A 16,197-nucleotide genomic window follows, 5' to 3' on the forward strand; every position below is an offset into this window, starting at 1 on the left:
TGAAAAAGTTTAAAAGATTAAATTAACCCTGTTTTCATTTACTCTGTCTCCAGAATGCAAAGATGTAAACAAAGTGGCCTACTGCCCGCTGGTGCTGAAGTTCAAGTTCTGCAGCCGAGCGTACTTCAGACAGATGTGCTGCAAGACCTGCCAGGGACACTGACCCTCGGAGCACAAGTACGAGGCGTAGACAGAGAAAGGCCGGAACAAAGGTGGAGGGAGGCTGACACAGCACTGAAAGGGAGAGGAGAAGGAAACAGGGCAGAGACTGGAAAACAAAACTCTGGACCAGTGGACCATGGACAAAGAGAGCTGCTGGTGAAAGAGGTGGAGGACTTCCCTGTCTATCACACCTGACCCTCCTGCCCTCCATCATGGTGGAATCCAAACCACTGCTCAGCTCATAACGCTGACACAAACTTTTTTTTTTTTTCACTTCTGTGAAGTGGAACTTAGAAGATTATTTGTTGGTGATGTTATTTTTATTATAATAATAATTATTGATACCATTGTTAGTCTTCCTCCATGTTTGTTGTTTCTATGAATCCAAAGTGCTGGACACATCGCTCACACAGGATGTACCCCGGACACGGACAGACGGAGGGGAAGGACTCCTCACCAGAAGAGGGGGATGGGAGTTGAAAGTGTCAGACTCGTGTCGTTGGGACGACTGTGATGGTGCTATTGGCAGGCAGACTTTTGGCTTCGGTGCACTTTTTCATGTAAATACTATTATTTACAATTTACCGCTCAAATACGACAGAGAAACCCCATCGGTGTACTGTATATTTATTGTACAATTCCAAACAGAGCTGAGATATTGTCCTCTGATCATGTTTTTGTCAGATAGTAGCCTACTGTCATGGAAGGGAATGTAATGTGATTGAATTTCAATGTCTCTGTGCTGGAATGAAAATACTACATACTGTAAGATATGTTAAACCCTTATATAGCGTAAGGATTTGTATATTATATATAATGTTTATCCTGGACCAGAAAATACCAAGTGGTTATAGGCGAGCTTTTATTCCATCTTTTCTTTCCCCGGTCGGGTGCCTTAGTTACTCAAATCAAAGTTCAACCAGTGTCAGTCCACAGTAGTATGAAGATATTGTCAGACGGTGCCTGGGCCGCATGAAACACTGTTACCAAACTGGCCTTTACTAAACATCCCATTGAGGAGCTTCAGTTCACTATTGAAGGATTCATTTTGAAGGAGCACATGCTATGAAGCAGCTTGTTTGCTGGGATCACAGTGCAGTCACCATTTCCTGTATATCTTCAGGCTGGATGGTTTTTTTTTGATCAGATGTTTGTTCGGTCATGTGATTGTCATGGTTTCAGCGCTGATAAGGGAAAGGGATAGTTTGGAAAAAGTGCTTTTTTGCCCTCTTTCGTCCTGAGTTGAAGGAGAAGATCGATACCACTCTCATGTCTGTGCACTGAAAATGAAGCTGTCGTCACTAGCCTGGCTCTGTCTAAAGGTTTTATGCAATGTAGGCTGAAAGGGAAGGAAGAGCAAGTTTAAGCAAATTTAGCGCAAAACTAGCCGAGACCAGCATCGTGTGTAAGATCAATAGCTCAACAGCAAACAATGTGTTATCACGTTATATGCTTTTATGTGGTTTTCGATGTCTGTCAGTAAACAGGCAGTAACACACTACAGTAACATGCACTGTGTGTCTGTATGTCTGGAGCTACTGATTCAGACTCCCATGATTCAGTCTAACATTTGACATTTTGAAAATTGCAGAAGACATTTCAGGGGATTTGCGAAAAATGTATTTAAAGTACGTCATGTGATGAACGCAGAAGTTGCAGCAACCCATGTGGCTGTTACACCAAACATGACTCTACAGCCCAGCTATGTTGTCTCTAGGGGCTTGTTTGGGCCAAGAAATCGTTTAGCACATAAACACCTCCATTTAACATTTAAAGATTTAAACCAGTAACTCTTGAGCTCTAAAAGCCACTCATAGATCCAGATTCAAAAAGCTAGGACACCCACAGCTGTGGTTTGTTCTGAAACCAGTTTTGCAGCCCTGTGCCCCCTGCTGAGCTCAACACTTCACAAAATACTCTGCAGGGGAACAAATGGCTCAACTTTAGGTAAATGGACAGTGTCCAGTGATAGTGACAGAAACTGGGATCATCTTGAGTCTGCCAGAAGTGGAAGTAGAGACATGTTCATTACTCATCTTGAATATGTGAAGGTACTTGAGTTACCTGGACATAAAAAACAAGAACCACATGTGCAGTCAGATCACTTGCATTGTCGGTGTGTGTGGATTTGTCAGATATCCACTATACAGTTATAGCATGTAGTGTAGATTAGAACTTCAGCCAGTTCTTCCCAACTTTTTTGTATCTTTATGTGCTGCCAGGCTCGATGTTTCCAGTCCTCCAGCTAAAGTCGCTGCTGCTTTACATTCAGGGTGCACACCTGAGAGTGGTAATGGTCTTCTCTTCTAACTCTGCAAAAAAGTAAATAAGCTGACTATTCCTTTAAAAAAGGGGCCAGTGCTAAATATACTCAGCCATCACATTAATTGCGGAGATGTTGCCAGACCACGTAGCAAACAGCCGCTCCACATAAAGTTACCTCCTCATCGTCTTTCCCTTTTCTCTCATCATCTGCAAAAAGACAAAAACAGCCAACTCAGTGGTGCTTTCACCCCCCCAACCCTTTTCTTTTTTTTTTTTTACTGTGTCCTTTTTTTTTATTCCATGGAGTACTGTGTTTACCTCTTCTTTTCCTCCTGCTCTGCTCTGAGGGTTACGGCCTTCCCAGGCTTCTGGTGCTATCAAGTGGGTGCTTCCATTCAACCCTCTCCAGTGTGCTTAAAAGTGAGGCTGGATCCAAACAATATGAAATAATATCCTGTCAATATCTCTGTTGGTAAATGCTGGTCATGTTATTGTTTTGTTTGTATCTGTTTATACCTCACACTGGGAATTTTCATTGTTAACCGCGTATTGTTGTTTGTGCTACCAACAAAATGGACACTCAACCCAGTTGTAACCCATCCCTTTACCCAGGTGACATTTCTGCTGGTGCAGGGGTTAAGAAAGGGAACAACCTACGAAACGTCTCCATCACACACTTGTCGTGGAGGTACAGTGCGAGTCTGAGAAATCAAGACAATGTAGGAGTGTGCCAGGATCTCATTGAAGCTGTTAACAACTAATTTCTAATTTTTTTGCTGCTGCTACTTTTTTGTAGCCACTTTCAGTATGACGACGTCGAGCAGATTTCAAGGGTGGCCGAGCCTCAAGTGAGGCAGGTGGGAAAGGACAGTGAATGCTGAGAAATTGAAATTGCTTGGACTAAGTCATCTACTGGCTGTGGGATATGGAACCTCCAGAAAAAGAGAAGTGAAATCAATCAAACTGGTACTCATTGCTGTGAACTTGGATGTTTGAATGTCACATTGCTATTACCTGTACCTAAAGTGCAACAGAAATGAAAAGCATCATGTGATTAGTTGCGTATATTTTATATTCGGTATTAATGTTGGTACACTGTTACTAATTTTTTTTTCAAATGTAAATTATATGCTAATTTATTGCGTTGTCTCACTTGTACATTTATTTCACTGCATGCAAACTGAAACTTAGCATAGTGAAAAAAATGCAGTGATACAGCCCTTCACCAACATTTTTTTTTTAAGTAGATACAATAAAAAGAGCAGCTTTTAAAGAGATGGAGTTAGTGGATTCATTCATTTCCCTGCTTGTCCAAACACATCAAAACATGTCCGTGCAACATTTCTGGTGATGTACACCGTGATTTCTGTGAGAGGAAAAAGCTCCACATGCTCTGAGGATCACATGAGAAGTGTTGGTGCCAGGGTAGATGCTCCGTTCTCACAGGCTTTAAGAGATATATACTCTTGTCCTTTCACTCAACTCTTGGAAAGCACCCACAGGATGAGAGCAGCTAATGGCATCACACCAGGATACCCGTTACCACTGCTGAAGAAACCCATTCATTAGTTTAGGGTGACCGAATTGGAGAAGTCTCTAAAAGCCTTTCGTCTTTTCTGCCTAACTCCAACACACCAGCTGCATCATCATCTGAGATTCAAACGCGACAAGACGTCAGCGGCGTCAAACACCTTTCCGAACTCTCCCTGCTTTGTTGCCATAGAGCTGGACATGGCGCTCTCCTTCCTCTCATCCCGGCCTCAAGTGTCTGGATTCACTCTCAGGGAGCTGTGAGGTTTCCACTCTCCTTGGTAATTAATTCCAAATAAACAGTAACTAGCCCACTTGGCTGGGAAACACTGCCGTCTCCTTCTAATCCACAGTGTCCAATTACAGAGGGAGACAGATGGCCTGTTTGGTCTAATGTAACCAGTTTAGAATACCTGTACGTCTGGCCCGGCTTCTGTCTCCCGTGCTGGCCCGTCTGCAGGGGTCTGTGATTACATTAGTCCTAACCTGCAGAGCTGAGGGCGACAAAGAGAGGGGGAAAAAAGTACGGTGATGGAGTTCAGGCCGAGGGATCTCGTATCTGCAGATGAACTGACAGCCTTGATGTGGCTGCCTCACATGAAACATTTGCACATATGCGGATGATAGCTCATTGTAGATTAAACACACAAACAATAGGTTTTTCTTGAGAAACTTAACACCGCCAGTGGATACTGTGCTCACACATGGCCGAGAGACCTCCGGATTATAAGGCAATTAAAGGAAAGAGCTTAAAACAACCCATCCCAGCTTTACTGGTATTTATCTTTTTGTATTGCTGTCTGTCTTAGAATCTGGTCACACCAGAAAAGGCCCGGTTCTATGAGGGAACAAAAGCATACCTCAGTTGAAATTTGAATTATATCATTAAATTGTGAGAGCATTGCAGACTGGTTACTCTAACCCTCCTGCCATTGTTGAAGGTTTCCAGCGATGGTTAGAACCGCCCCAGTGCAGCTGCACAGATTCAAACCGAGCACAAACAATGCTCATGGGAATTTTGGGTCAAATGACAATTAAGATGATGCGTTCATCACCTCTGGATGCAGCAACTGGCGCCATGCTCTCGTGAAGTGTATTCGCATGTTATGATCCAGATAAAGCAGCTGTAGATGGATGTAAATTTGGCAGTGATTGGTTGTTGGTGGACGATAATCAATTTCCGGTGTCTTTACTCGTGAGCCCTGACTAATTTCAGATTAACTGATTTCATTCTGGAGCTTTGCCTGTGTAGTACACATAAATTAATCTGGTATCAATCTGGTTACAAAAGCTTGGTGATGTAGAGCTAGTCAGTCACAATATTTCCAGAGATTCTTCCTACTTATTTAATTGCCCCCTGTCATTTTGTCAGTGAGTTATTCAAGAGGGGAAATAAAGCTCTCTAGGGCTAACCAGCTTCTGCATCCTTTGCTGGGCCATCTGTAGGGGTCTGGGATTATATTAGTCCTAATCTGAAGAGCTAAGAGTGACAAGGAGACAAAAGGTTCCGGCTGATGGATTTCGTATCTGCAGATGACATGACGTTGATGATGTTGTGGAGCAGAGGAAGGTCTGTCAGTCCGATTGAATATATTCCTCAGTTTTGGACTCTCGTCCTACAAAAGTTAAATCATGACTCTTGGTCACGGTTTCAAATTTAAAGAGTCACCAATCTTCCGATGGAGAGTTTGTTAGTTAGAGTTATTTTCCCGGGCCAGAGAATCCACTAATGGAGGTGATTCCATTGGAAATCCATTGAAATTGAAACAAATCTGTTGCTGAGACTATAGACTGTAGACTACACTACACAGTGAGGCACTGCCAGCATAACTACAACAAAATGAAGAAAATGTGACAGAACACTTTGAGTCTCTTACTCCTGAATGTTTACTTTATTAGTCGAGGAGACAATATTAGTCTCCCTCACATGTACCATGTGTATTTGACCGAATAAGTGACAAGGTGATTTGCCAGTACATTGGGCCGCTGAGACTTGGAGCTCACAGGCTGCTTATGATAAGAGGTGTGGAGAGGATGGGGAACAGATTTCTACTCGTCTGCAAGAGTCTGCACTTCAGTTGGAAACTACTGGCTGTGAGCGAAGCCATTGCTGTTGCTTATTAGCGGTTAAATACCCCCTCACAATGTGCATGATATAAAAAGTTATGAGGTCCTAACAATCATTATGGTGGATGAACAGCTTGATGAAATGTAGTCATGCCCAAATACTTGTTATACAATGTGTCCTCAGCCATGTTTGTCTGGAATAATCTGCCTCCACTTTTTGAGTTGTAAACCCCAGACACCTGTGGCATTACTCTTGGCTGTGGTCCTGTGGACATACCACAGCTCTAAACTTAAAGCCAGCGCCTGTTTGTGCATTTATTCTCCAGCTGGGAGGTGCGAGGATTAGCAATGAACAACATAACTCATGGCTCTCTATGGGTTTATCGCTCCTAATCAAAGCTGCTGTGGTACTGCGGTGTCATCGATGAGTGCTTGAAGTGTTTTGGACACTCTTCAATTTGAACACAGTGCAGCAGGACAAACAGCTCCAGATGGTGTGGCTGGAGACAGTGCATGCATGGACTTGGGGGGGGGTCTGACAGGCAGGAATGCTGGCCTGGGGATGGGAAGGTCATGGTTCCCGCACCTGCTATCTACTGGGCTTCGGCCTGTTAAGCCCCACTGCCTTTTCCCACAACTGACACCCAGACCGAACTGCCGTGGATAAGATCAAAGCCCACAAGGGTGCTGGCTGCAGATGAGAGGGCAAGAGCTGCCCCACCACATACACCGGGAGGATGTGTTTTCTCCTTCACACCTTCAAAGATGCGATGAGAAATGCTTGAGCTGTGCATCATGGCCTCTTTCAAAGCTGTTTTCCTCCAGCGGCTCCACCATGAACCGAACACATGATTGTGCAAACAGATGCCATACCGAAACATACCCTAATGCATTTCAACAGGACAGGTGGTGCAGATAGTGGCCAGTGTGTTTTAAAAGCTTAGCGTTAGTGTAACTGTTTCTCATCTGGTAGATAAAACGCTCCCACTTTTAGAGATTTCCAAGTGTGGCATTGTAACTGTAACTGACTCGCTCATGGACTCACCACTTTTGTCGAGCCATTGCTGTTTGCTAGAAAATAGTTGTTAGAGGTTAGTAAAATGTCAAATGAACTGTACTTTAGCGAAACATAAAGAGCGATAATCTGGATTTTGGGAAATGCTGGTGGAAAAATGGGAATCGTTATCGCTGCCTTTTCATTTCCACTCGCTTTCACTTTAATTTGACTTTTATTCATTTATATTCAGTTGGATGCAGCTTTCATATATTTAAATTCCAACCAAAACTAAATTAATGGTTTCAGAAAGATTATCGGAAGCAATGCTATCTTGATTTTGACACCAGATACGATGTTAGGAGAGGTAGATTCATACTGAGGCACTGACCCTTCAGGGCCCGTGTGTTGTGGTTCAACAGGTAGCTGGGTCACCTTTAACAAACGTTGCTTTGTTTTTGTGCCGTCCTCTGCCAGCGGGAAAGGCAGCAGGTAAGTGGATTAAGTGTATAACGAATCAATAGCCAATCACTTAGGGCAATGGAGAAAAGCCAAGAGCTTTTGCTTGGTTGTATAAGGCTGGATAATATTGTGTGTGTGTGTGTGTGTGTATGTGTATGTGTGTCATCATTTGGGTGAACAGCGTATTCTTTGCACAGCATACTTAAGGACATCCTCTCTCTTAAGAACATTATGAAATCCATCAAGAATGAATTATGCCGTGATGTAGCCTCCACCACTCCAACTGCCTTCAACTAATAAATGACAGCAGGCTAATGAGGACAAATGATAATGGGGCTGTAGTCACAGCACAGAAAGCTACACGGCTCTGTTCAGTTATATTGTAATGCCACTTCTGTCAATGTTTCATAGCCCACATGTCCTTCACTCTCTGCAAGGAAAAGGTGAGTCTTTGTATAATACATGGACGTACAGAGGACGTCTGGTAAAGCCCATTTAGAGATCGACAGCAACCTTGATGGTCCGCTGTGATGGTCACCCTATTTGATAAGTATTCTGTTCAGAGCTTGTAACTGTTCTTATGGTCTGACTGACAAACTGTTTGATGAAGGAATTAGTCGTTCTGTTTTATAGTATATGAGTAAGATCGGCTCTGTTCTGGCATGAAAGTGAAAAAGGGACTATAAAGGCAAAAGGATGTGCCTGCAGGTAATTTCATTAATTTACATTTGTGGGACAACAAATATGAAAGTGGTTGCCTTATCAATACTTTGCATGCATATTGAATATACTATAACTACTGCCATCGCTCTGCTTCATGGTCACTGAAATCTCAGAAATATGAGCTAGGAACACAACCACCACATTTCACGAGCTCATAAACTTGCTACTGCTTATATGTTGCATTGCCTATCTATCTAAGATGCAGAGAAATATTAGAATATATGTATACATATAGTTTCTTAAGAAAATTTAAGTAAATTTGACAAAAGGCCAAGAGAATGAGCTAAAAAGGAATCAGGGGAGGAAGAGGCAGGAAGTGACATATTCATTCCGCATGAGAGATCATGTGATCATGCAACTTCGTCGGCTCTTATTTTTACCTGGCCTGACTACTTAGATTCTGTTTGTTATTTATAATCATTTTAATCTGTGTTTCCTGTTTTATTTTGGTGACCTCTGTCTCTTCTCTTTTCAGACCTCATGTCCTGTCAAGTTTCCCTCCTGTGTGATTACTCGCTCCGCCCTGATGTGCTTCACCTGTGTGTCATCTCCAAGTGTATTTAGTCTGTGTGTTTCCCTCGTCCTCCAGCGATCGTTTTCTGAGTGTTAGCCTTTTGTGTGCCTATTTGTGATTGTGATGTCTGTTCAAGCCTTAGTTGAACCCCTCTGCTTTTTGTGTGCCGACCATTTTCTAGTAAACGACCTTTCCTCTGAACATACTTTTGTCTGAGTCTCGCATGTGAGTCCTATTCTGCAGAGCCACTCGTACCACACTGTTTTACTGGGAGAGTTTTGCATCCGTTGCATGTTAGAACATCAACCCCCCCCCCTACTCACTTGCAGTGAATCTGGCAGAGGATCCCCTGCTGTGTTCTTATAATAATATGGATAAATGCAGGTTTAAGAGATTGTTTATATGATGGATTTGGAGAAATTCAACTGGCTTTTACTTCCACAGACAAACAGTAACAAAGTAAAGAGCTGCATCGAGTCATACTGACACAAAGTGGAGGGAAAAACCAAGTTGAGTGAATGTGAAGATGGAGGAAAGCTCACTGACAAACACACGTGATGTAACTTTGTTTGTTTATGGGGATCCAAAGGCAGATAACGAGAAGCTTGTTTCCCCATCTATCACTTCCTTTAATCTTCTCTGCCCGGGGCTGTATGTGGTTTCCTCAGATCCAGCAGTGAAAATAATGACTCTAAATACATGCCCTTTGCACTCACAAGAGCTCACTGATTTGCATTTGGAGGAACCTGTTGATTTACAAACTGTTAGGCGGGTCAGAGACTGCACTGCAGAGTTTATCAGGTGTGGAGCGTGCTCAGCCAAGGTGCAGTGGAAACAAGGAGGCTGGAAAAAGTTCCACATGGGTCTTGAGGATTTGTTTTTTTTTAGAGGCTGATAAAGGGAAACATTCTTTTCTATCAACTTGGGTGTAATTTACAGATTTAAATGAATCTTTTAATGATGAGATTTTGCACAATAAAAGGGATTAAACATGCATCCTTCACATGCAGTGTTCCTCGTAGCAGCAGCAGGAATACTAGGTGGTTACTTTCAAGGCCACTGTCATGAGTGGGCTCCTGTCGGAACTGATTAAAACTGCTTTGACTTTGCCTGAGGATCGTGTCAGTGCTTTGGCCACTGACCTTACGCGGTGCACGTTTGCAGAAAGCACAATCTGCAGGCACTTGTTCAAAAACAGGACAATTTGCTGTGCTGACACTGGACAGGAACAAACTGGAGCTAAAGTACAAAAAACGCAAGACACAAAAACCAGACAGAGATACTGCAACCATGCCATCAGCTCTGTGAGGCTGTACTTTGAGCTGAATGCTAAAATCAGCATGGTGCGTCTGACCAACCCCCCCCACATCCACACACAAAACATCACCGTTCAAACATAACAGATTTCTACCTGTGACAACTGCACAGGTAGAAAACTGAAGCAATAATTATTTTCATCAGCATGACCACATGAACACTGCTGTAGTCTGTAGTTGGGATCCTTATCCACGTTAGAGCCGAACCACATCATGGCTTCCACTAGCAACCCACTTGTGGGCTCTCACCAAAACTCAATATTATACTTATGGTACCTCTTTGTCTAATAATCTCTCACAATATGGAATAAATTCACCAAGACCTTAAATGGAAATATTTTATTAAGTCCAGCCAGGGGGTTCGATAACAACTACCTTCCATGTAACTCAATGCTAAATATTCTTTCAGTGTGGGGCAGAGTGCTGTATTCCTGTGGTTTGTTTTGTTTGAGTTTAACCTTGGTCTTTGTTGTAGTCCTGGGCTTAATTTCTTGTTTACACTAGTTTCACTCCGTTTCTGAGAAATACTATTCATTCCTGATGAGCCCCGTCCAGTTGCTGTGGTATTGGAAATTTCATGGGCAGGCCTCGCTTGGACCTCATGTTTGGCAAGATGTGCAGGAATGAATATATTATCTTCAATGTCCCAACAGTTTCTGCATCACGCAGCACTGGCTGGCATCTCGCTGGCTCCTGAGATCAGTGGTAGGATGTAACTTTGCTTTTCAGTAGGGTACATTTTTCATGTATCTGTACTTTACCTAAATCTATTTTAAATCACTACACACACATATCAGCAAACATCTGAGATCTCTACTGCATTTTATGGAATCAATTAAGAGACAATAATTGGTTTAATGAACCAATCAGAGTAGGCAGGCAACATTAGACCCCGCCTCCTGCTGCAGCAGCATCACTGGATGCAGAAACATCTGTAATGGATTTAGAAGAGAGTGATGCAATAATGATGTAGTTGACCAGAGGGTACTTTTTGTACTTTAAGTATACTAATACTTAATTTTGCTTGAGTAGAAATGTTAATGAGGTATTAACTATGTCTGTTTTTGTACTTTTACTTAAGTAAAAAGTTTGAGTACTTCCTCCACAACTGGTCGACATGTTTCGAGTATATCTTCAACCCAGATCCTCAAACATAACAGCAACATGCAGCACTGCCGAATATAACAACCGCACTGTAATACTTTTACATCTGAGTCCTTTTGTAACAAGAGCACAGGCGGGAGTTTTCTTGATGTATCACAAGAAGCACTTTTGGAAAACATCGTCTGTGGCGGGGGAAAAAAGGAAAGAAGCAGTGTGATCGGGGAGAAGAAACTTGGCCAGTTTAAAATATAAATCTTCTAAAGTAGCTGTGAAATATGATCAGTGACATTAGCACATCATGTATCCAAGTAAAGCGTATTAAAGCAGAAGCTTATGTTAAAGCAAGTCTGTCTTAAAACAGCAGCCACATCCCCATGTGTACATTCAATGAGTAAATAATTCTTCCTTCTGTCCACACAGGTCATGAAGAGATCCCTCCTAACATGCTTCCACTGCAGAGGTGGGCAGAAATACAAAATAAATCACTTTATTGTTCAGATTCAAATTGTCATTTACGATAATCTTATAAAACACAATCCATAGTGACAGGTTCACAGTTTATTGTAGGACCCCAGACCCATAGCTCCTTGTCACGTTTCAGATGAGCAGCCCCACCAAAGAGACATTTCCTCTGTAAACTTTCTTTTCAGATGGTTTCACTGATGAGGCCAAAAGTGGAAAGAAATCACTAAAAAGCAGACATAATGCATCAGGAGTAATCGCGTCACTTATTAAACTAGTGCACTGGCTGTTTGAAACCTGCCTGTTTGTTTGGCCTGTGTTAATGCTGGTGTGTTAAAGCTTATTTTGATTATATAGTCGATGTCGATGTTTTCCATAAAATCAAAGTGAATTTCCTTTATATCATTCATTTGTGTGACTCATACAGAAGTTTGAATGATTCACTGTTATTTTTTCACACATTGTATGTCAGTTTTTTCAGACGTCTGTTAAGCAACAATCTTCAGCCGGTTTAGCAAACTCTCAACTTTACCACCTGGATGATGTTCAGTCTCTGTAGGTCTCAACTTGTCTGCAGGTTTATTCATAGTTAAGTGACAAACAGTCCTCATCGTTCCCCCATCACTTCCATTAAAGCAGCTGAGAGAGAGGATGTTTTCATGGTCAGTGAACAAGAAGAACTTTTTCTATGCACTCAGGTTGTTTTAAGATGGAATCGGCAAAAAGCTGTTTGGCATTGAGAACACCTGCTCCGTCCTTGGACGTGTGAATGACCAGCCATTAACCATGAAAATCTACCATGACTGTCCAAACCATCTTCTCTTTGATCCCTCAAGCTCATCAATATCCTTCCAATGAACGCACGCTATGTTACCGAGCGCTCCTCTTCCGCACACTCCGTCCATCGCACCCAGGGGAATTAGCCGTGGAGGGAGGACTCATTGCCCGGGCCGCAGTTCAGGGGTCAGGCATGTGCTTACACACACTTATTCCAACACATGAGTGACATTAATCCAAGGACCACTTACACCCAAAGTGCGAAAAGGAAGAGGTAAAAGTTGAAAGCCTGTGCTGTAGTGTCACTTCTGGTTTCACGAGAGGAAAGACAAGAGGAGAAAATGATCCATGTCACAAAAGAGGTGTTAGTTGAATTTCCATGAGATGGGGAGGATTAGTTGTCTATATTTAGCTATTACCCACAAGGGCAGAGGGAGCCGGTGGTTAAGGAATAGCATGATAATGCTATTACCATCCCATCTCATCCCTGGCAGTCACGTGACCAGCAGCACACAGTGGTATTTCCTGCTCCGAGCTGGGCACGGTGACACTGGGGAGCGTTTTAATAATCTCCTGGTGGTGCTGGAGGGGAATCACACCACCCTGTCCTCTCTGGTTCCAGAGTGGACAAAGCATTTCTGTCTCTTCATGAAAATATCATTTTATAAGATTTGAAGGATATATGTCTCTGTTGCACCAATACTGACAGTGAGACAGTTTTTGTTTGCTGTAATTATTCTTTATTGCAACATCTGCAATGAAGGTGCAGTGGTAGAATATGACTCAAGTACAGTACTAAAATATAAGTGTGAGGTACTAATACATCACTTCAGTATTTTAATGCCACTCCAACAAATTCTGAGGGTAAACACAATCTACTGGGTTTATTCACAAATTCAAATTTTAAACTTTAAACACAGAGATTATATGTAACATATGGTGATTTTCTATGCTTAAAACTAAATAACTATATATTATACTTGAGCTGAATTGTGTAGTTGAGTCATCAAACAGAAACTACTACTTTGATAATTGTTCACATCACTTCAGATATCACAAATATTTTGCTATTTGTAATTGGTAACATACATATTGGATTCATTTCCCACGTTTTACAGTCATTTAATTAGATAAAGCGATTCTTAGATGAATCCACAATTTATATAATCATTTATCACAGCTGTATAGCTCCAGCTGCAGAAGTGAAATTGTGTTTAATGCATGTGAAATAATATTGTAATGGTTTCCAGTCATCTGTCTGCATTGTAAGGTCTTTATTTTTTTAAAGTTCAGTTTAAGTTGATCAAATGGATAAATATTAATAATAAATATATAACAGATGCATTCTTCAGGTCAGCTTTTATTTAGACATATGCAGATTCTTTTTTTCGAGACTGTTTAAGTCTCATATAAGTTCTTTATCACAGACCTGGGTCTGCACAATTTGTCTTCTATCAACGACACTAAAATCACATTAAAAAAGTGTCTCTGCAGCGTGGACATGCACAAACAGGCATGAGAGCGTTGATGCAGATCTGGTAAAAAAAATGTGAACCCATCCTTTCATTTCAGTATCGTGTTAGTTATGCATCACTGGCACAGTTCAACCCGACCTGTACCCAGGAGCACACACTCAGTTCGATCACCTGTTTTAGATTTGCAGCAGCTCGAGCCTGGCCGGGCTCATAATGTAAAATTAACTCTCCTTCCTGTTCCAAATGAAAATGTAAGCATAATCCCAGAAGTGCAGTAAAAAAAATAGTGTGCGGGCCAAACACAGCTCCTGGTCTCACACATGGCAGTGGCAGATCACTTACCCCCAGAAACCACCACAGTCAGGTAAAGTCTTTGATTTGAGCAGCTCCTTTTTACGAGCTCGGGCTGGTCCAGTACTGACATGAGGACGACAGTGTGGCAGATACTGTCGAAAAGAACAAGCAGTTGAGTGATTTGGTGATCGATGGTGAATTAAAGGAATGATTTGATGTTTTTTATTTGGAAAAAAAAACAAAGGCCTATTTGCCCCCGTTAAAGTCCAATGCAGGCTGAAGGTATTGTCAGACGGTGCCTTGGCCACAATAGACACTGATACTAAACTGGCATCTATTAAAACATATTCTATGAAGCAGCTGGTTCATGGGAAGCAACAGTGCAGTCACCACTTCCTATTTGTTTCATGTATGATGAATATTGAATTGGAATATCTGTTATCTTTCATATATTTGTCCAATAGTCCAGACTGTAATGAAGAAATATCAGGCATGTGCATAGTGCCAATATCAATGGACATTGAATTTGGTGTGGATCCAGATAATGATTTGGATTTTGTAAATTAATTATTAGGGGTTGATCTGTAGTCAGTTATTGGCAGTGAGACATTTTCATTTCAACAATATCAGAGAATGGATGTTGTGCTTGAGTCTACTGTGGGCAGTTTGCAGAACATTCCTGTAAACATGCTCTGCTAGTTTGGAAAATAACGTATTTGCATCTGCAGCAGAGTAAGTTGGATGGATTGATACCACTCATAACTTTGTTGAATATAAATACAACAGCTGGTTAGTTCATCTCAGCATAAAGCCTGGAAACAGGTTGGCCTGTTTAAAGGTTAAACACCTGCCATTCTCTCTAAAGCTCACTCATTAACACAAAGTACGCAAACACCTTTGCAACAATATTTAATTAATTCAACTGCAGCTATGAAGTGGGGTGTGTTCATTTCTGTCAAACGATGAATGAGACATGAGAAGACGCACCAGGCGACACATGAACACCCACTTACCTCTAACTTTTGTACTGTCTTTGTTTCAAAATGTTTCCACAGGGAGCAATAGCGGTGCTGCCGTTTTACCTTGAGAAAACTGAAACTTCACAGCAACAGGAAAGATGTAAGAGATTAAGAATCTCAGCTATGAAACCACGTCTGTGTCTGAAATGCAATCCCTCCTAAAGAACTGCAATAGTGCTCTGCATTCACTTAATGACATATTATTTCAGTGTCCAAAGTCTTGCAAATATTTTTTTGTAGCACAATATATTTAGATAGTGACAGTAGAGGAGTAGCAACATGTGGTCCTGTGTAAGACCCCTCAGATGAAGATCACATCATGGTTGGATTTTTCTCAGAAATCCCACATGCAGCATGTCACCTTTAATCAACTAAATTTTAAGCTTTGACACTTCTGAGGTAGAAAGATTATTTTTATCTTTAGGCAAATTTGAGGTTCATTATTTTTATTGGGCTACATTTCTGGGTCAATATTAATATTCAGGCTAACACAACACACTGGTTTGGTAGTTTTAGTGCATCAGGAGGAACTACAACACAATGGACGCTGGTTATAACTCTGCTGTGATGAGGCGGATCTAACGTTGCAAACTAAAATGAGGTGCTTCTCTGTTATATTTTTGGCCCTAAAATGCCTCCATACTTCTTTTTGATAAAGGTCCAGTGTGTAAAATTTAGGTGAAAGGGATCTTTTGGCAGAAATTTTATGGAGAATAATCCTCATGATGTTTTCACTAGTTAGTTTAATCTAAATTGTATGATTTGTAGTTTTCTTTACCCCAGAAAAGGCCCTTTATATTTAAATACTTTATATTTACATCAAGGGGGTCCTCTCTATGGAGGCCGCCATGTTTTTAACATTAGTCCAGACTGAACAAACTAAACATCTTTCGAGTTTTTATGACAACTGAAGGCTACCACAATTTCAACACTAGATATCACAAAATTCTACACACTGTACTTTTAAGTTTTTTTTTTCTCCTTAATTTTTGTGTGTGTTTGATTTAAATATATGCATAAAGGCAATAAAGAC

The 16,197-nt window shown here is 41.4% G+C and overlaps 1 protein-coding gene across 4 annotated transcripts in view; it reads left to right on the plus strand.

Annotated features, from left to right (window-relative positions):
* Positions 1 to 3,704, plus strand: part of adamts6 (ADAM metallopeptidase with thrombospondin type 1 motif, 6) — a 61,937-nt gene extending 58,233 nt beyond the window's left edge. For all 4 annotated transcript variants that reach the window (XM_069514042.1, XM_020081790.2, XM_020081791.2 and 1 more), the window contains exon 25: positions 54 to 3,704. In XM_069514042.1, the coding sequence (XP_069370143.1) occupies positions 54 to 163 (110 nt within the window). In that variant the 3' untranslated portion in view covers positions 164 to 3,704. The remainder of the gene's footprint in view (positions 1 to 53) is intronic.
* The last annotated feature ends 12,493 nt before the right edge of the window (positions 3,705 to 16,197 follow it).

The sequence above is a fragment of the Paralichthys olivaceus genome, chromosome 18 (genome assembly GCF_024713975.1).
Source record: "Paralichthys olivaceus isolate ysfri-2021 chromosome 18, ASM2471397v2, whole genome shotgun sequence".
In the NCBI taxonomy this organism is placed as follows: Eukaryota; Metazoa; Chordata; class Actinopteri; order Pleuronectiformes; family Paralichthyidae; genus Paralichthys; species Paralichthys olivaceus.